This window comes from Rhamphochromis longiceps, linkage group LG22 (genome assembly GCF_057381845.1).
Source record: "Rhamphochromis longiceps isolate RC_006_pf linkage group LG22, R_longiceps_female_GT1.1, whole genome shotgun sequence".
NCBI lineage: Eukaryota > Metazoa > Chordata > Actinopteri > Cichliformes > Cichlidae > Rhamphochromis > Rhamphochromis longiceps.
This window is the reverse complement of record NC_140577.1, coordinates 27,864,193-27,884,910: the sequence shown is the minus strand read 5'-3', so window position 1 is coordinate 27,884,910 and position 20,718 is coordinate 27,864,193. Positions and strand designations below refer to the sequence as shown.

At 41.1% G+C, this 20,718-nt stretch overlaps 2 protein-coding genes across 4 annotated transcripts in view; both read right to left on the bottom strand.

The window, feature by feature from the left end:
- The window catches only part of trappc9 (trafficking protein particle complex subunit 9), a 241,521-nt gene extending 238,509 nt beyond the window's left edge, over positions 1-3,012 (bottom strand). For 2 of the 3 annotated variants that reach the window (XM_085395522.1, XM_085395524.1), the window contains exons 1-3: positions 2,932-3,012; positions 1,433-1,540; positions 224-816 (exon numbers count right to left, since the gene is read on the bottom strand). In XM_085395522.1, coding sequence (XP_085251648.1) covers positions 224-804 — 581 coding nt within the window. In that variant the 5' untranslated portion in view covers positions 805-816; positions 1,433-1,540; positions 2,932-3,012. The remainder of the gene's footprint in view (positions 1-223; positions 817-1,432; positions 1,541-2,931) is intronic. The other variant, XM_085395523.1, reaches the window with a different exon arrangement.
- Positions 3,013-4,287: 1,275 nt separating this feature from the next.
- On the bottom strand, positions 4,288-10,317 carry sh3bgrl3 (SH3 domain binding glutamate-rich protein like 3). Its single transcript, XM_085396180.1, has 3 exons — positions 10,162-10,317; positions 7,862-8,029; positions 4,288-6,687 (listed from the first exon to the last, which is right to left on the bottom strand). Exons 1-3 carry the CDS (start codon positions 10,204-10,206, stop codon positions 6,622-6,624), a joined length of 279 nt encoding a protein of 92 aa, XP_085252306.1. The 5' UTR covers positions 10,207-10,317; the 3' UTR covers positions 4,288-6,621.
- Between the last annotated feature and the right edge of the window lie 10,401 nt (positions 10,318-20,718).

Sequence of the window (20,718 nt, the reverse complement as noted above, 5' to 3'; positions counted from 1 at the left end):
TTTTTGCACCCAATAATAAACTCACAGGACAGTATGAAAGAAAAAAAAGAAGAAAGACAAATAAAGCAAGGTAAACAAACAAACAAACATGAACACAGCAAAAATCAAAAGACAGATTTTTGACAATTTCTGACCAGGTGAGGCTGACATGTTAGAAGCAACCTGACACAGACAACACCACCGACCTGCAAAATAATGTGACTGCGATGACAGAACGACTCACCTGCTGTCCGTGTCTAAACCCACAAAGTCCTTCTTCTCAAAGGGCACGCAGAGCAGGGGGATCTTGTCACCGGATTTATCTGTGGCACGGTCAAGCCGCTTGGACTCCAGGACAATATATATGGACTCCACAAAGTCCTCCACTCTCTTCTCCACATCAGAGCACTCTTCAAAGCTGGGATAGAAGGCCACGTCCGTGCGCTGCTGCTCGGTAATTTCCCCACTCAGCCCAAATACCAGTAACCGCGAGTCATACAGCGTGGAGCTGTACACTTCCTTCTGGCCGTGGAAGCGCTCGGCCGTCTGGGGCCACTCCTTGGACGTGGCACATGTCGTGATGGAGATGAGGCCCACCACTTTGCGGTGTGTCTGGAAGTCACCCCACTCGTTGTTTTCAGGCAGGTAGTGGTGGCGGTAGCGAATGAGGATGCGCTGGGAGTCCCTGATGTTCACCTGGCTCACGCTGGCAATGCGCTTGTAGATCTTGAAGAACTGATCCTCGGGAACGATACCAACCGGCTGGACCACCACAAGTACTGTCTGGTGGTCCTCAGCACACTGCATGTAGTCTGGGACGCTCATCTTTACATGTGACTGCATAAGACCGAAAAACAAAAGCATTTAAAAGAGATGATCTTAATTCAATTTACAGTGGCAACAATAACCAGTTAATGTTTCAAACTGAAACATTAACTGGTTCTATCACTAATAAATGCACATTTCCAATATTACAATACTGAACAGCAATTTGGGAAATGCTAGCAAAAAAGAGGGGAGGGGGTTTGTCGCTAATCATCTTTAAAGAAGATGAGGGAAAGAAGAGAGCCGAGATGCCACAAAACAGCTTGTGATGAAGAGAGAAGCTGCTGCTGAAAGTCTTTTTATGTTAAGAAGAAAAAAGAGAGATTGAGAGAGACATGGACAGGGTTGCTACACACACAGCAACAAGAAACAAGGTGTGTATTATTCAAGGTGTGACACAAAGTTTGGAAGAACAAGTAAAATGGAATATGTTTCACAGTTGTCCTTCATGCTGAAATAAAATAAAACTATCAAGATACAGCAAAAGGTTTTTTGTACCACAAACTGGCACAGCAGTTCTTAAAAAAAGAAACCAGTGTTGCTAAGCCAGCAAAGCAACACTAAAAGTCTAAAAGACACCAAAAGACAACTAAAGGATTCATTGGCTTTAAGTGCAATATAGAATTACCTTTAAAATCCTTCATAAACTTGTGAAGTTCAAAAGTCCACAAAGCTCTCAGTTGTTTTAGCCTCCAGTTACTGTGGTCCTCTTCTTTGGGACAAGCTGCCTGCTGACCTGAGATCAATTACATGTGTGCAAACATTTTAAAATACTCAAAACTGTTCTGTTCACAAAGACTTGCACTCAATAGCTGTGTATGTGTGTGTCTGTGTATAGTACCATTTGTTTATTTTACCTTCTTTGTGAAGCAAATTGAGTTTATGTATAATGAAATTTGCTATATAAATAAAATAGCCAATTGTCTATATTGCAGATGATGACATAAATATTTCCATGGTTAAGAAAAACAAATTCAGATGATCTAAACAAGTCAAGAACAATCTGGAGTGGGTATCTGTTTTCATGAATGGAAACAGAGAGAGTTTATAACAAGCACTTCATAGTTTGACAGCAACTTCCAAAAATGTGTCCTTGTCCAACACACTATGAACCTATACGTATATATCTGCAGTTGAAGAAAAGTGTGTGGTGTTTTGTTTTGGTTTTGTAATTAGATTTCTGACAGTAAAAATATCTAGTTACAAAAAAAAAAAAAAAAAAAAAAAAAAAATAGAAAGCCATGCCTCTTAACCTCCTAGGACCTGGCGTCCACATATGTGGACATCACATTTTGGGTTATTTAGACCAAAATACTCAATTGTCCTCTCATTATACTGCTACTGTTCCATCGAAATTTTAAACGAATATCCTCATATGTGGCTGTCAATTTTCTTAGAAACAAAAATCAGGGGAAAAAAAAATAAATCTGGTAATTCTTTGTTTTTACATTCATCGGGTCCCAATCAGCCCAAATATCAAAGAGAAATTAAAAATGCATGCTGTGGAAGAGTTCGGGTCTTAGGAGGTTAAAGTGACAAACTAAAGGATGTCTTTTATTAATTAAACTGTAACACAAATCTATGCAGATCGTAAACAGGTTTTAAATAAGTTTCCCATGAAAGCCTTTTTATCAAGGGTTAGGAGAACAACACAAATCTGCTGAGTTTAAATGATAAAGTCCTGCTTAGTGTCTCTGCTGTGTAAAGCGACTCATCCATAGGACGAAACGATGACAATAAGGATGCACTTCTGCCCAAAAGCAATATTAACACCTGCTAACACCTGTGATAGAAACAAACACCAAGCAGTTGGAGCTAACATGTGTCAGCTGATACAATTAGCAGGAAAAGAGAGAGGAAAACAAGATATCAGATAAAACAGAAGTCCCGGTTTAATGAGCTTTTCATAAGCTAATATGTCTCTATAAGTTTGTGGCTCCCGTTTAACTACATTCTGTCAACACACTGCTTTCAGCTAGCTTAGCTTAGCTAGCTAATCTATGAATGTGTTGCTTACAACGGTCATACAAAAACAGCACTGAGTAATGCGCATATAAGTTCAGTCAAATTAATTTTCTTTTACAGAAGTGCCATTAATACATTTCAAATAACGAATATTCACGTTACCTTAGCAGCTACCTGTCAAATGTTTGAGCTTCCTTCTTTGGCTCAGTACTTAGCGACAACAAATTAACAGCGAAACTTCCGGTGTCGGTTTTCAAAATAAACTCTCTAGCTGTTCTAAGACAATATCTTAAGGAAATACGAACATCAGTTCATTCAATAGTTATTTTTATACAGTAGATCTTTTGCCACTTTTGCTAGCTTACTGTAACGTGGTAGTTTACAATGAACTAACTAGTTTTCACGTTTCAGATTTTGAGAAGTTGAACAATACAGAAATGTGAGCCGCAATGAAGATATGAAGAAATTATACTCTGAATTTTTATTATTAAAAACCAACCCCAATGCCAATATGGATAATGTTCATGTCATGCTAGCACTTTACCATGTGACCTTGTGGGCCAGTTTATTGAGTCTGTTGGCATCCGCGACCCTCAACCTGCTGCCCCAGCATGCAACAGCATAGAGGATGGCACTGGCCACAACAAACTCATAAAAAATCCTGATCATTGTCTGATAGATGCTGAAAGATCTCAGCCGCCTTAGAAAATAGAAACGACTTCCTGTAGAGGGCAGTGGCGTTTTTAACCCAGTCCATTTTATTATCAGCGAGAACTCCGGGGTATTTATAGTCCTCCAGAATGTCCACATCGAGCCCCTGGATTGAAAGAAGGGTCATAGGTTTCCTGGCCCTCCTAAGTCTTCAATCGGTTCTTTGGCCTTTTGTCAAATGAGCCATTGCACTCAAGCGACATCATACTACATACCAACTTCAATGTGAATTTTAATGTTACCAATTTCTCCTTCTTCCTCTTCTCCCTTTAGGAGTTGCCTCTAGTCTCACCCTATCTGTACATAGATCTTCTTTGCTGTCTTCCTTTCTTTCCCTCCTGCCAGCTACATCCTTCTACCTTCTTCTGCACATGTCCAAAGCATTTTAGCTTTACTCCTCTTAGGTTCTCTCCAAATTCCTCTACCTAAACTGTCCCTTTAATAAACTAATTTCTCATCCTGTGTCTCCCAATGGAAATCTTAACATCTGCCACCTCCCCTCCTTTCTATTAGTGCCACTATCTCCAAACCATAAATCATAGCAGGTCAGTCTTGTAAACCTTCTCACTCATCCTTGTCACTTGTCTTAGCTCTGTCTCCACTCTTCACCTTTCTTATGTGTTGTCCATTTCTTCGAGAATTACCCAAATGCAGCTGGTTATGCATTTAAACTGAGAATAAGAAACTAAGTGTCATGCATGAAGATGCCTAAAAATTAATAAAGCACTGATCTGCAAATTAAAATGACCTTCTTTCACTCAAACAGATAATACGTATAGGGATGTGTATAAGAATAGTCCAGACAGGTAGATTCAACTCCATTTTATTCATTTATTTTTTTTTAACCCATAAATCACTTTTCACAATCTTCTTGGAAGACAACAGCATTTTATTCCCTATTTTCTTCTCTTTTTTTGGCCAAGGGGAATTGGTCCAAAAGCAAAGCAGGAGCTCAGAGAGAGACGTGGAATGTCTGAACCATGATTCATAGTGATTATACATCAATAACAGGCAAACATCCACAACCATCAACTTACAAAACAGTGCACAAACATTGTGTGTGAAGGCCGTCATCGTTGGTGATCCCAAACCGTAACAATACGAGTATGACAGCGAGGGGGACTGACGGGTGCTATGAGTGAGACAGGGAAACTGGGCTGTTCTCAGTTAAACAGGGGGAAAAAAGAAATGGAATGATCAATATAAGTAAACTAATGATAATCAGCGTAATAACATGAATGCATAAAAAGCACAGATAAGTGAAGCCTTCATTTTTCCCATGTGGTGAGTGTTCCCTAAGGCTGGTAAGATTAATTCAGGTCGGTACAAACATGTCTGCTTGCACCTTTACATCTGTGTTCAGAATGAGGCAGGGTTTCAGTGCATAGTCACATTACTGCATCTTCATGCCAGGTTATTCAGATGAAACCGTAAGATGAAATAGACGGCGGAATGAGAAGATACGCGGTTGAAAGCCAGATCACTCAGATCTTTTGTTTTTTTCTAACTCTCTTCTAATTTCTTTTGCATCTTTCTGCCCCGTGTTGATGAACACAGAGCAGCCCTCAGTGCCAGAAATGAAGCTTTCAAGTTCAACAGGAACACTACGGAAAAATGTAGAAGATGGCAGGTAAGTGCTAACACTGCAGTGAGCATCCACCAGCTAAAATGTATTACAGATTGGCACCAAATGCAACATAAAGACATCTGTTCATCCCACTCTATTGGATGCGAAACGTAAGCAGCTGCTTATTGAAATGTATGACCACTGAATTTTTTTTTTAAGGCGTAAACCAGTTTTTAGTAAGTTTGGCCCAATGGAGATAAATCATAAATATATATGTAATACTTTGGTGTTCAGTTAAGATATCAACCTTTTTTTTTTTTCTTTTTTTTTTTAAATAGTTTTTTGACCAGAATCCAAAGACATTGCTTTTTTAATGCAGCGTGCAGGTTTACTTTGATGGCGTCCCACAGCGTTTTATTTTTCTTGGTTTAGGGAAGTAAAATGTAATTCTGTGGAATAATACTGCAGTAAAGCCATGAGCTCACTCATCTCGAGGCTTCATAAAAGACTTTCACAAACCACAGCAGCTATGTCCACCAATTCTACTGCCTTTGGTTTACACTGTGCTGATGGACACTGTCATACACAATCCCGCCAACAGACATTAGTCGCAGTAGAGTGCCATGTGCAGACAGACAAAAAACAAGCCTACAAGCTAGCAAACATGTATGTAAACAATGGACCATTTAAAATGTTATCAATAGTTGTCTTTGTATAAGTCGTTGCATTAGACTTACAGAACGATGTATTTTTGGGTGCAGAAAAACTTGACGGTAGCTTTAACGCATTGCACACAAGCTAATTATTTTTAGCTTTTATTTGTAATATTGTGAAGAACACACACTTGATTTCTGGTGGCACCGTTCCTTTAAGTAGGTCAGCTCCCATCCTACATAAGGAGACCAATGGACCAAAATTCTCAAAAACCAGCTTCACCTAAAATCTGTCTTTTAGCTGCTCTAATTCTGAATTAATTGGATTGAGGGACTTCAGTCCTTGCTACTTAGCTGTACATTTGCATCCACATGAAGTGCAAACAGTGTGGTGTAATGTGCAACATGGGAACCTGAAGGCTACAGAATAAGATGCCAAAAAGTAGTTAAGACTGATGGATGATGGTGTGCTTGGTCTGCCTGCCACATCAGGAAGATTCTGGGTTAAATGTTGTCATCCAGTGGATTAGTTTAATCTCCAGCGATCAGTTGGCCACAGCCAAGATTAGTCGACCTAATTACCGCATATTCAGACAGCCCATTGATTCCTAATGGACCAGGAGCACTAACACTAGCCTGTCAGATGGATAAAATAAGATCTGAGAGGAATCAAATGGAGAGAAAAAAGGACATAAAAAGAAAGTAAGACTGATTTCAAGCATAATGGTGCATTACAGGGAATGTGTCTTTGCTGATTAGTAGTATTCATGATATTTGGCATTTTTCATTATGGCATTGAAAGTGGGTGGCCACTGCTAGTGGTGCAGAGTGAGAGAGAGAGAGAGACAGAGAGACTGGACAACAGGACTCTGATAGGACACGAGGCGGGTGGGGAAATGAGGTTAAGGTACTCCGTCATCCTCACGCCAGTTTCAGAAACTGTTCCACTGTATCCGCTTCCACTGCCTCGGAAAACATTTCATAGTTCTGTCGAGAGGAAGAAAATGCCAACAGTGTTAATAAGTACACAAAACAACAAACCAGCAGCAGCACAATCCCACAACTGCTGGAAGTAACGCAGCACTCTGATAAATCAAAAGCAGAGCACATGAGCCTCGTGTAAATGTATTGTTCACTTTGTACAACTTGACCTCCGTTAAGGAAAACAACTGTTTCAATGAGTTCAGCGTTGCGTTATTGGTGAGAATATGTGAGTGTGTGTCTGTACGCCTGCATCCTGATGTGATATTTGTGAGGATGACAATGAACGTCAGAACACAAGACTTTTTGTTGAAATATATTCGAAAGTTTTTATATTTTAAATGCATCGTTTATTACGTGTTATTAAGTAACAGAGTTCTTGTATCGTCTCCACCGTGTTCCTTTTTATCCTCTATAGTTATTGTTGGATCCATTTATGTTATGTTGAGAATTAAAGAGGACTTTCTGCTGAAGTTTTGAAAATCAAACTTCTCCCTAACGTGGCCATTAAAGGTGACTGAGTTTGCAGGTCCTTTTGCAGAGAGCGGGAGCTGCTGTCAGCACAGAAGATTCTGAATGTAACCAAGAAAAATCTCAAATAGAAATACAGAGATTTTGAAACCACTGCTGCAGCACCAACGTAGGCATCCTTTTATGCTAATTCAGTTTTGCACACACATATCCTTAGCGTATAATGATTAACCAGTTTAATACTGGCACAACTTAGTAGAGAAGCAGTGACTGTGGAATTTTGATATCAAATTTTCAAGAGAGAAAAATAAAATAAAACCCAAAAATGCTCTTCAACAAACCTCCTTGAAGGCATTTAGCAATTTGACTGCGACAGCTAACTAACAACTGACACATGCGTTAACTATTTAATGATATATTGATTACTGATATACTGAAAATTTGAGGGACACATGCATTTAACAACCACGTGATTAAATCATCCTGCAGGTGGAGTTTACTTTGAAAAGTGTTCACACATGTTCAGTTGTCACAGGCAGCTTACAGGGCTTTGAGAGTGAAGTGTCAGGATGCTGGAGTAGATTTGAGATTTCAGTTTCAAAAACGTGGTTTCACATTTTTAACTTGTGACAAACAATTACTGTGTTGACAGCACCAGCACTTCACTGTATGAATAAGCAAAGAGTCTGTGTGTGTGTGTTTTCCTTACCCCACAGTACTGGTGTTCGTTGAAAAGCTGGGGAGGGACTGCCGTCGGGTCCCCCACTTTGCTCCTCATTTCATCACGGAGCTCCCCGCCCACAGAGATGTCGATGAGCTCGTACTGGATGCTTTTGCTTTCAAGGATTCGTATCACTTCTGCCTGTTGAGACTTCACCTAGCATTAAATAAAGCCCCCCCCAAAAAGGCCAAAACAAGGGTTTTAGGATCTTAATCAACCCAAATACAATTAACAGGAAGCAGACAACTCATTTATCTGTGTTTAATTTGCAGACAGTGACATGTGACACCACAGTTTCCAATCTACTGTTCACCGACTACATTTCCAAGAGCTTAGCAGAGCAAAATCATGATAGCTGTGAAGCTGATAAGTGTTTTAGTCAGTGTGTGATAAAACAAGAGGCAGATGAAGGCTGAAATTCTCTGAAGGACTGTTCAGATACACCTGGTAATGCTATTTTCCCAAAAGGGAAAAAAACATGACCCTTTTTTCTTCTTTTTAAAAAAAAAAGAAAAAGAAAAAAAAAGAAACAACACTATAATAGAAAAGAATATGATTTAAGGCATTTTTGATGCTCTGCCAGTAAAAAGCTGCAGCTTTATGTTGCATATGTTACACAAATGTGATGATTAATAGATGTAGTAGACAGTCTGCTATCTTGTGGGTGACTCAGGAAGTGTGTGTGTGTGTGTGTGTGTGTGTGTGTGTGTGTGTGTGTGTGTGTGGGGGGGGGGGGGGGGGGGGGGGAACCACACCTAAAAACAGCACTAACTGGCAACACACAGACAGCCCAGTCTCATTTCCTTAAACTGAAAAAAAAAGGGGAATTGCTCGTATTTGTTCCATAAAATTTTAGGAAGCACCTCTGAATTATGAGAAGTTTCATGTGTGCTGCAGCTGACTGGAAACACTGACATAATAATGTAGGTCTGAGCTACTGAGGTGATTCTAGAAATGTTTTGTACACTTATGCAGTTAAATTATAATAAGATGTTTTGAGGAATTGCATTAGTCTTAATATAAAAAAGCAAAAGTGAAACATAGACAAGTATTAAATAACTACGATGTTGCATCATCATTTTTTAAATAAGTTAGGTTAAAAAAATGCTACAGTGACGGGTGTAGCACACCGCAGCCACCACGAAGGTAGCTAGAAGCAATGCTGCACATGCAAGAGTTAAAAATGAACGCCTGTTACAACCTTTTCACTGTGCATTTCCTCACAGCTAATAGATACCAGATGTTTGTCCCACTCCACTGTACAAGCTAACTTCAAAAAGAAAAAAAAAAAGTCCTGCAAAATGATTGTTATAAAAAAAAAAAAAAAAGGTTGTACAATGTCAGTTTGTACACTTCTGCAGATAGTCTGAACATCACCTTGTTCCATTTAGTCCTTCTTTATATATTCTGTGGAAAATTATGAACCAAACTATTACAAAATCCAAGAATTTGCTGCACTGACCATACAACAAATACACACATGACAACATAAAGTGGTTTGATGCATTAACGTTAGACTTCCTACTAGTTACTTCGGCATACATGTGAAATACCAGCTAGCTCTCATTTAAAGAACATTTGTATTTTATTACCGATTCCCTACGGGCTAACTGTCGATCTAGAATAACTGGAACAAGAAGATAGAGGATTGGGTGTGCCGCTTATAAAAATCCAAATTCCTTCGAAACATGTGCCGTTTAGTAAATCAGATTCATGCTGACGTATTAGATACACTCTGTTTATATCAGGCCTTAGCGTTATGGTTTAAATTAGCGAGAACAAGCAGCTGCCAGATTTTTAAATGTAGTTTGGTGCGCTTCTCTCTGTACAGGAAACGGATACTTGTGTTCGCTACAATGAACCACTCCTCATGCACCACAATAACACTATGAGAATTTCACTGATTAGAATAAGTAAGCGCTTTAAGGAGAATTATACGCATAAACCTGCTAGCTAAGCTGCTTCATAAAAACACCTTTCTCCAACTAAGGCAAGGGAAGCTAGGTGGAATAAGGCAACCTGCTTTGTCTTTACGGGTCGTTTAAGTTTAAATTTAATTCCCAATGATAACTTTAATGATTATCGAGCTTTCACACTAATAACTCTGACGTTTCAATAATGCAATAAAGGGGCAGTGAGTTAGGCATAGGCCCGCTGCACTGTTAGTCAGGAGGAAGCTTACTACTGATAGGGTGCTGGGTGTGTCTGTTGGACTGTTAGCTGCTGCCACCGGAGCTAAAAGCATAAATATAACAGTACATGTTGTCAATTATGGCTGCTTGACTCACCGTCCTCGAGGCAGTAACAGTGGTGTAGTACAGTTTGATTCCCATAGCTGCAGATCCTTCCACTCTCTCTTTGTGTATCTGCTTGCAAGTAGCTTTCTCCCGCTGGTATCAAGGTAGCTGTTAAACCTGGAAGGACGTCCGGCGAGGTCCGCTTTTCAAAATAAAAGACATTTCGACTTCAAGTAAAACATAAAGTCATATGTAACTTAAAAAGTGGGAAACACGTTTAAGACAGGTTGAATATGTGGACTCTGAAATCACAAATTGTAACATTCTTGATACAGCGACATGACTATGAATACAATAGTAACAGAAACAGAACTAGTAGCAATTATTATGAAGGTTTTGAATGTTTGATCAGAGAAAAAGCAGTCTGAAGGCATCAACGGCCCTTGTTTGACTGAGAAAAAAATGGTTTGGTAGGTTAATCAGTGATTAATTATATTTCTAAACACTGTTATTAGTTACATTATTATTTGCTTCATAGATCTGCGCTGGCAATCACTGGCAGCTCTTTTGACATGTTTAATGTTGAGACAGGAAATGGTTTGTTATTCTTGGGCAGACTTGATTCTACTCTTCCTCTATCCTGTGGTCCGCTGTGCATAGTTTAAAGAGACAGCACATGACTTTATTCATGTTTCAGTGTGGCGTGAGGCATCAACTCCTGTCAGCCCTACATATAGGGTTATATATTTAATTCACTCTAAACTGCTACCTTCTTTCACTCAGTCTTACACACCTCCTTCTTGTACCCTTTCCCCTTCTTCATCTCACTTTATTAATTTTTTCCTCTTAAGACCCTGTCTTTCTTAATTTTTCTCTTACATTTTATCCACCTTTTGCAGAATTCCAAACAATCAGTTGCCAGAGAAAGTAAAGGCAGTTTGATACTCGCTTCCAGCATGAAGATACAGATCAAAGCAATAAGAGGGCCGAATGGTACTGGATTTTTTTTTTTTTTTTTTTTTGGGGGGGGGGGGGGGGGAATTGTTGTGGTGAACACATATTTCGAGAAGGAGGGGGAACAAAGGGTGACAAAAAGGAGTGTAGCAAGGTGCACAAAGGTAGGCTATATCTTATACAGAATCTGAAAGGATTAGGAAAGGAGGAGGAAAATGTAGCCAGGAGGCATTGCTTGTTGCTGTTGCATGACTCAAGAAATCAAGAAGCAGCACGTGAAGGTAGGAAGAAGAAGGAAGAATGTTGGGTGGAGTTCAGGAAGAAGTTGAGACAGGCTCTGCGTGGTAGGGAAAAGTTACCAAATGACTGGGTGAGGGAAGCTGCCAGGGAAGGTGTATCCAAGAAAGTGTGTTTTCTGGACAAAGGAAAGCAGACAGGTAGACCTGGTTGTGGAATAAGGAAATATAGCAAAGTGTTCAAAGGAAGAGGTCAGCAAAGAAAAAGTGGAATAGTCAGGGAGATGAAGAAAGTAGGCAGGAGTACTGGGAGACATGGCAAGTGAGTGGTGACAAAGTAAAACGGAAAAGGCTTATACTGAATTGTATGTGAGGCTGGACACGAAGAAACAAAGAAAAGGACAAACTTATTTTGCAAAGACCATCCATCCTTCTGCTTATCCAGGTCAGGGTCATGAGGGCAGCAGCCTAAGCAGAGGAACCCAGATCTCTCTTTCCCCAGCCACCTCTTCCAGCTTATGTGGGGGAACGATGATGCATTCCCAAACAGACTTTTCCTAGCCAGTCATTGTCTTAAAGTGGCACAATGCCAAAGTATCTTGTACGTCTAGATTGTTTGGCTCTTCTGCTGTTGGATTTGCTGGTCCACACTTCTGTAAGTAGGCCCAGAAAGTTGATTCTATTCATCAGGATGAAGAGATTTCAGTAGGAGATACATGAGAGAACTGGAATCGCTATGTCCAGATAAACAGAATCAAATTTCTGCGATTTCCTTGCCTGAAGATTGAGCATGCATCAAGTTGTTGTTGTTGTAGTAGTGCAGAAGAGCAGCTGCATTAATGATATTGAAGCAAGTTCAAACCAGTGTTTTGCAAAGGCACTGGAAGCCACTCTTTTAAGTACCAGTCATGTTATACCAAATATCTTGTGCACATGTTAGCATTGTTGTAGCACCACTGCTCACAAGCTATGGGCTCCAAGCATGGTGTAAATCAGCAGTCTGCAACCCCCGGGCCACGGACCGGTACCGGTCTGTGATTCGTTTGGTTCAGGGCGGGGGTTACCTCTGATGGGTGCTCTTTTTCGCTTTCGTTGCACTCGCCTTGGGTGCCGGTCCGAGTCTGACCACTGCAATCCAAGCCTGACGTCTTCGTTTAGTAATATCAGATACATTAAATCCCTCCCGTTGCCTCCAGGAGGGTAAACGATGAAAAGAGAGCCCATTTTCCAGCTTCTTGCCTGCCCTATTGTGTGATCTAACGTTGCAACCAACAACATAGTACAAACAAACCATAGCTGACGCTTCCGTGTCCTTCGTTTGGCCTACCGTCATGGTGGGAGATCACATTCCGTGACATCACGCTCTAAAGCCCTATAGGAAGAGGGCCGTGTGACACATCAAACTTATTGGTAATGTCACAAGAAAAACAATGGTGTGCTTGGTTTCAACGTAACTTTATTCTTTCATGAATTATTTACAAGTTTCTGACCACTTATAAAATGTGTTCAATGTGCTGCCCATTGTGTTGGATTGTCAATGCAACCCTCTTCTCCCACTCTTCACACACTGATAGCAACACCGCAGGAGAAATGCCAGCACAGGCATCCAGTATCCGTAGTTTCAGGTGCTGCACATCTCGTATCTTCACACCATAGAAAATTGCCTTCAGATGACCCCAAAGATAAAAGTCTAAGGGGGTCAGATCAGGAGACCTTGGAGGCCATTCAACTCGCCCACGGCGACCAATCCACTTTCCAGGAAACTGTTCATCTAGGAATGCTCGGACCTGGCACCCATAGTATTCTACTCACCCTGTAGAATACTCATAACTTTTAATCTCAAGTTATGGGATTATGTATTTTGTTCTATTTGAACATTTTGGTCTGCAAAAGAGGATTCTCTTTAAACTCTGTAAATCCTTTAGGTTTCTTTGCTGCTGCTGCTTGGCGACTCAAAACTTCAGCTCCCTCCATAGATTTTCTAGAGGACTGAGGTCTGGAGACTGGCAACTCCATGATCATAATGTGCTTCTTTAGCCATACATTTCCTTCTTACAAATCCAGCGGGTGGAGTTGCAAAGTAAAATGGCCTGTATTTGTATAGCGCTTTTCTAGTCCCTAAGGACCCCAAAGCGCTTTACACAACCTGTCATCCACCCATTCACACACACATTCACACACTGGTGATGGCAGCTAGATTGTAGCCACAGCCACCCTGGGGCGCACTGACAGAGGCGAGGCTGCCGGACACTGGCGCCACCGGGCCCTCTGACCACCACCAGTAGGCAACGGGTGAAGTGTCTTGCCCAAGGACACAACGACCGAGACTGTCCAAGCCGGGGCTCGAACCGGCAACCTTCCGATTACAAGGCGAACTCCCAACTCTTGAGCCACGATCGCCCCACAGTACCTTGCACAAACCGTTTTCACCTTCTCACCAAGATCCTTGGAGATCAAGAGATCTTCTTGGGCATCGTTCTTCGCCTTTAGACAATAATTCTAATGGCAAAAGAGCCAAACGGGACAGGCAAAAAAAAAAAAAGAAAAAAAAATGCAATGTGCTTTTATGGATTTTTGGTTCATATTCTGCCTCTTCATTGAAATGAAACTGCCAGAAAAACAAGAGTGTCATGGCACAGTGGCCCGTGGAAATGGGATGGACTCAAGTGCAGTTTCAAACCTGGAGGGGCCAGAGGTGCGGTGTAACGAAAAGAGTCTTTATTTACAATGCTCAGAGGCTAACAGAAATTTCAGACTAGAATTAAGGAACATAAACTAGATGTCTGAGGCGAGAGAAAATACTATGACTATGACTAGATGGCAGGGATAACTGGGTGCAGGGACTGGGCAGGGGAAACTGTGGCTGGCCAGGGCACTGAAACAGAGGAGAGAGCAGTCAGTGAATCTGAGAATAATACACTGAGCTGTCTTACAAGCTTGCAGGTGGGGGTTGCATGGAGGAGGGAGGCAGGAGAGGTCCAGGTGGAGGCAAGCAGGAGAGACTGACAGTTGGAAAAAAGGGAGAGATTACCGGTGGCTGCAAACTTGTATCCAGGAGAGCTTGGTAGGTGGGTTTCAGATGCTGACAAGAAAACAGAGGAAATAAGGTTAATATACACGATGAGTCACCAAGGAACAGACGTGAGGCCGAGAACTGAGTAAAGTTGGCAGATAATCTGGCGAAGACCAGTTGAGTGCGCAGGTCATAAATACTGCCGGTGTGATTGCCATCAGGTGAGGAACAACAAAGACTCCACCCAGTGGGGAGGAGCCGATGCTGTAGAAAACCACCCAGACCATGACAGAGAGTGATTTTTTAAAACAGATATGTCTAAAAACCAGCCACCTCTAAGAGCAAGTAAATCCTATTGGACTTCCATGATAAAATGTTTGATTCTACAGCATAAATATTTGCAGTCTTGTTCAGTATTTGTTTGTAGTAGAAGTCATTAAGGAGTCCGTGTTCTTTTAAGGCTCTAGTTTGCTATCTTAATAGTTAATATTATTGTTAATTGCTTTACTAATAAGTTAGCTAGCTTTAAAACTTCTAAATGGTAGTCAGCAAACCAATTAGTGATGTTCCAGGGGATACATGCATCTTTTTTATACAGCCTAAGTTAAGTTTAGAGCCTTGGTGAGTATGATGACCAGGTAGTAATAATAGTAATAATAAGTTTTATTTATAGGCACCTTTAAAGACCCTCAAAGTCACCTTACATTAGTACAACAAAATAAAAATATAAGGTAAATGATTTTTTTTTTAAAGGTATCCCACTTTATGTGAGACTGGGTTGCATTTTTAATCCTTTGAGATGCTGTAACACACCGGCTGGTTCTAATATTTAAAATGCACCACAGGATGGGAACTTTTAGCCAGTTGGCGTGAAAAAAACCTGGAAGGTCTGTGGACATATCAACAATAAAGCAAATAAAAAGACTGGAAAACCACATAAACAATATTATATTTACTTAAAGCATATATTCTTTCATATTTAGGCCCATTTACTATTTGTCTTCATATTCATTAACTTTCAACATGGAGGAAACAAATTACATGAAGTGACACAGCACATGTCTCAAAAGAAACGTGTGGGTTGAAAATGCACCCATAAATGGATGCAGCCCTGCTGAAAATAAAGATGGTTACTGGACAGAACAGCTGAAATAACATTTAACAACAGTAAAACTTGCTGGAATATGAAAGGGGAATACGTGAGTGTTACAAGAATATCAAACAAATGTTGCCTAGGTTTAACATGACCTCTTGGTGAGGGGCTAACTGAAAGGTTGTTTGTTTTCCCTGAATTATGAAGTCTTTTGTTTACATTTCTGTTTAATAACACCACACTCAGAAAGTGGCAAGTCTTCTGTATATTATTGCATGATTTGATTTAATGGGTATTTTGAGCCTTATTAAGTAATATGTAAGAAAAATGTAACTAGCACAGCTGAATCAGGGTGGCTAGTGTTAGACAGAAAGCAGGAATGTGGGAAAGGGTCCAATAGTCCCATTATTTAGCTGATTTAGGGTTTTAGACAAGTAACTGAGCTGTGCAGAAGAGCCAAGAACAGTTCTGCTGGAATTAATGCAAAAAAAGGAGTTACATTACATTTGTCTGCACTTTTATGTCTTCTGCACTTTTATGTCTTCTGCACTAACTACAGCTAGGAGGGTCAATATTTGTTGGAATTGGTGCAAAGAAAAATAACCCCACTATTCATTATTGTGTGCACATTTTGTTTATTGGTATATGTTGTTGTACAAAAAGTTGTACCAGAGGAACAATATTATCTCCCAGGTTTACACCAGAGGAAGGAAACATGCTCATTGGAGAAATAATAAAAGCCTTTCTGCAAATCTGTTAATTCAGAGAATTGTACTTTCATGAACACTTGGGGGCAGCAGAAAGATATTTTTGGTCTACAGCGAGATCTGTCTGTGAGCGATAAAAGACAGAGATGATATATTAATGAATGATGATTAAATACTTTTAATATTCACAAGCAATAAAAAGTATTTAATGCTGCACAAAGATCTACATATGCAGTATGTCATAACCTTTGCAATAAAACTGAACATCAAACTCTTACCAGCAAAGATCTACATGGGACTAGAGGAGGAATTAAACATAATAAAAGTCAACACAGTTTGGAAGACAGAACAAAGGAGGAAAGGGTACAAATTTCAATCACTTCAATGACCACATGCATATGAAATCAAGCACTTAGACATGCAGCCTGCTTCTACAAACATTTGTGAAAGAATGGGTCTGCATGGTACTGCCATAGGATGCCACCAGTGCAACAGGTGCAGTTGTGAAATTTCCTCACCACTAAATATCACACAGTGGTATTAGTGGTATTATAGCAAAGTGGAAGCGACTGGGTTTAAATGGCCATGCAGTTGTGTCCATGCATTGCATCACCAATCATAATGCAAAGCAATGCAGTTGTGTAAAGCATGCTGCCACTGGACTCTAGAGCAGTGGAGACATGTTCTCTGGACTGATGAATCAGGCCACTCTGTCAGGCAATCTGATGGATGAGTCTGGTTTTGCCAGGAGAATGTTATAAAGGTTAAAGTTTGGTGGAGGGGGGATTATGGCGTGGGGTTGTCTTTCAGGACTTGGCCCATTAGTTCCATTGAAGGGAACTGAGGGGCCAAGACAGTTTCATGCTCCACACTTTGTGGGAACATTTTGGGGATGGCCCCTTCCTGTTCAAATACACAAAACAAGGTCCATAAAGATATCGATAAGCAGGCTTGGTGTAGAAGAACTTGACAGGCCTGCACAGAGTCCTGGCCTCAACCCAGCACCTTTGGGATGAATTAGAGTGGAGACTACATGCCAAGACTTCTGGAATAATGATCACAAATTCCCCAAAAACACACTTCTAATCTTTGTGGTTTACAGCTTCAACTCTTCCCCAAAGAGTTGAAGCTGCTATAGCTGTAAAGGGTGGGCCGACATCATTTTAAACCTATTGATTAACAATAGGATGTCACTTACAGTGGGGCAAAAAAGTATTTAGTCAGCCACCGATTGTGCAAGTTCCCCCACCTAAAATGATGACAGAGGTCAGTAATTTGCACCAGAGGTACACTTCAACTGTGAGAGACAGAATGTGAAAAAAAAGTCCATGAATTCACATGGTAGGATTTGTAAAGAATTTATTCGTAAATCAGGGTGGAAAATAAGTATTTGGTCAATAACAAAAATACAACTAAATACTTTGTAACATAACCTTTGTTGGCAATAACAGAGGTCAAACGTTTACTATAGGTCTTTACCAGGTTTGCACACACAGTAGCTGGTATTTTGGCCCATTCCTCCATGCAGATCTTCTCGAGAGCAGTGATGTTTTGGGGCTGTCGCCGAGCAACACGGACTTTCAACTCCCGCCACAGATTTTCTATGGGGTTGAGGTCTGGAGACTGGCTAGGCCACTCCAGGACTTTCAAATGCTTCTTACGGAGCCACTCCTTTGTTGCCCGGGCGGTGTGTTTTGGATCATTGTCATGTTGGAAGACCCAGCCTCGTTTCATCTTCAAAGTTCTCACTGATGGAAGGAGGTTTTGGCTCAAAATCTCACGATACATGGCCCCATTCATTCTGTCCTTAACACGGATCAGTCGTCCTGTCCCCTTGGCAGAAAAACAGCCCCATAGCATGATGTTTCCACCCCCATGCTTCACAGTAGGTATGGTGTTCTTGGGATGCAACTCAGTATTCTTCTTCCTCCAAACACGACGAGTTGAGTTTATACCAAAAAGTTCTACTTTGGTTTCATCTGACCACATGACATTCTCCCAATCCTCTGCTGTATCATCCATGTGCTCTCTGGCAAACTTCAGACGGGCCTGGACATGCACTGGCTTCAGCAGCAGAACACGTCTGGCACTGCGGGATGTGATTCCCTGCCGTTGTAGTGTGTTACTGATGGTGACCAGCTCTCTGCAGGTCATTCACCAGGTCCCCCCGTGTGGTTCTGGGATCTTTGCTCACCGTTCTCATGATCATTTTGACCCCACGGGATGAGATCTTGCGTGGAGCCCCAGATCGAGGGAGATTATCAGTGGTCTTGTATGTCTTCCATTTTCTGATGATTGCTCCCACAGTTGATTTTTTCACACCAAGCTGCTTGCCTATTGTAGATTCACTCTTCCCAGTCTGGTGCAGGTCTACAATACTTTTCCTGGTGTCCTTCGAAAGCTCTTTGGTCTTGGCCATGGCGGAGTTTGGAGTCTGACTGTTTGAGGCTGTGGACAGGTGTCTTTTATACAGATGATGAGTTCAAACAGGTGCCATTCATACAGGTAACGAGTGGGGGACAGAAAAGCTTCTTACAGGAGACGTTACAGGTCTGTGAGAGCCAGAGATTTTCCTTGTTTGAGGTGACCAAATACTAATATTTTCCACCCTAATTTATGAATAAATTCTTTACAAATCCTACCATGTGAATTCATGGATTTTTTTTTCACATTCTGTCTCTCACAGTTGAAGTGTACCTCTGGTGCAAATTACTGACCTCTGTCATCATTTTAAGTGGGGGAACTTGCACAATCGGTGGCTGACTAAATACTTTTTTGCCCCACTGTACGTTCATATGTGTGTGAAGGCAGACGAGCGACTGATTTTGGCAATATAATATGTAGGTAGGGAGGTCTGACACAAATTTCATTTTGAATTCTGAACATACAGATGACAATCAGCATTTCATGTTCAGCGTGACGTGTATCCTGATGTAATTTTCCAACAGAGTCGGGGGCGGGGCTTAAGCTCGGACAGATCAAAGGCCTTTGCAACGTCACAACAAAGGCCTTTGCAACGTCACAACAAAGGTGCTTCGAAGGAGCCTCCAAATAGCATAAATAGAGCCTTGGCGACACTCTACACCAGTAAACTCCAAAGTCGGTCCGTCTAAAGTATCGCTGAGTCTAAAATACTGCTGAAAGTCAACCTTTATTAAATATGTCTCACGTTTATGCTAGAGCTAACGATCACGTTTCCCGTGCAAAGGTTCGCACAACTGAAGAGTTGCGGGCTGAAAAAGAAGCCACAAACCGCGAAACCGAGAAAAACCGCGGCAGGTTTGCAACGCTCCCGTCACTCCACGGGAGTGGCTGGGAGCACACAATCCGACCAAAGACGGAGAGAGTGCTGGAGGAACGAAGGGTAAGTCGGGAGTGGGGTGAGGCTGGCAGTACTGATCGGGTTGGTTTCTTTCGTTATCAGCAACGGAGCAGCTCAGAACAAACAGCACCTAAAACGGAATGCCTGTTTGTTAATTAATCAAATAGGGTTGTGTCTGTAGCTAAAGACTCGCCAGCTAAGAATTTACCTCCACCCCCCCTCCTCTTCCTGTTAAACCACAGAAACCACAGCGTGCCCCCATTATTAAAAAGCAACACAAGGATGTTGCACCTTGGGCACCACGCTTATTAGAGACATGGAAATATTAACAGCAGTAAAATACAAATAACACCCCCCCCCCCCAACCGGTAGCAGCAGATAGCCGCCCCTCCCTGAGCCTGGATCTGCTGGAGGTTTCTTCCTGTTCAAAGGGAGTTTTTCCTTCCCACTGTCGCCATGTGCTTGCTCATAGGGGATCATTTGATTGTTGGGGTTTTATTTTCACAACTGTTGTTGTGAAAATATTCACAACAACAGTTATATTGCAAAGTCTTCACCATCCATCAGCCATTACAATACAAATAATAAAAATCTTGAAATACATAAAAATGTTGATGTTTGATTTTGTTTACTTTAGTTTTGTTTACTACTACGTGTCTGATAGTGATTGTCTGAGTAGATAAAACAGTGGTCCTGTACCACCAACATCATTATGGAGATGTGTGAGAATGACTGGGAGTCAGACTGGAGGACTACTGTGAAATCAGAAAAAGCAGAGTGGGGAGGTACTTCCTGTACATTGCTTCTCCAGCTGTGTAAATTACATTTTTCTCAGCAGCAACAGCTTTGGGGTTAGGAGAATACCAGGACCAGTCAGTGCACAATGACCAATTCATCAGCTGCATAACAGCAGCTGGAGCCTCACAGCTGGAGCGCACTGTACTGAGTGAAACATTTTCACATTTCGGCGGCTCCGCTCTTTGTGTTTGTCTTTTTTGCGCTAGATTCTGAAGCTGCAGGTTTGATCTATCTTCAAACAACATTGACTGAACCAGCAGCAAAAGAAGATCCAAACTAGCTTCATGTTTCACTTCACATAAACATTAAATAAACACCTTAAATTCCCTCTTACTTTTGCTGTTTGAACTCCACCACGATAAAAACTTTTTGATCAAAATAAAACACATTTATAATTAAAATGAACTTAACTGTCGGCATAAATAGTATTTATGTTGGTCAAATATGATATTTTGGTTACAGTGTAGTCATTTTTTGGTCCCACA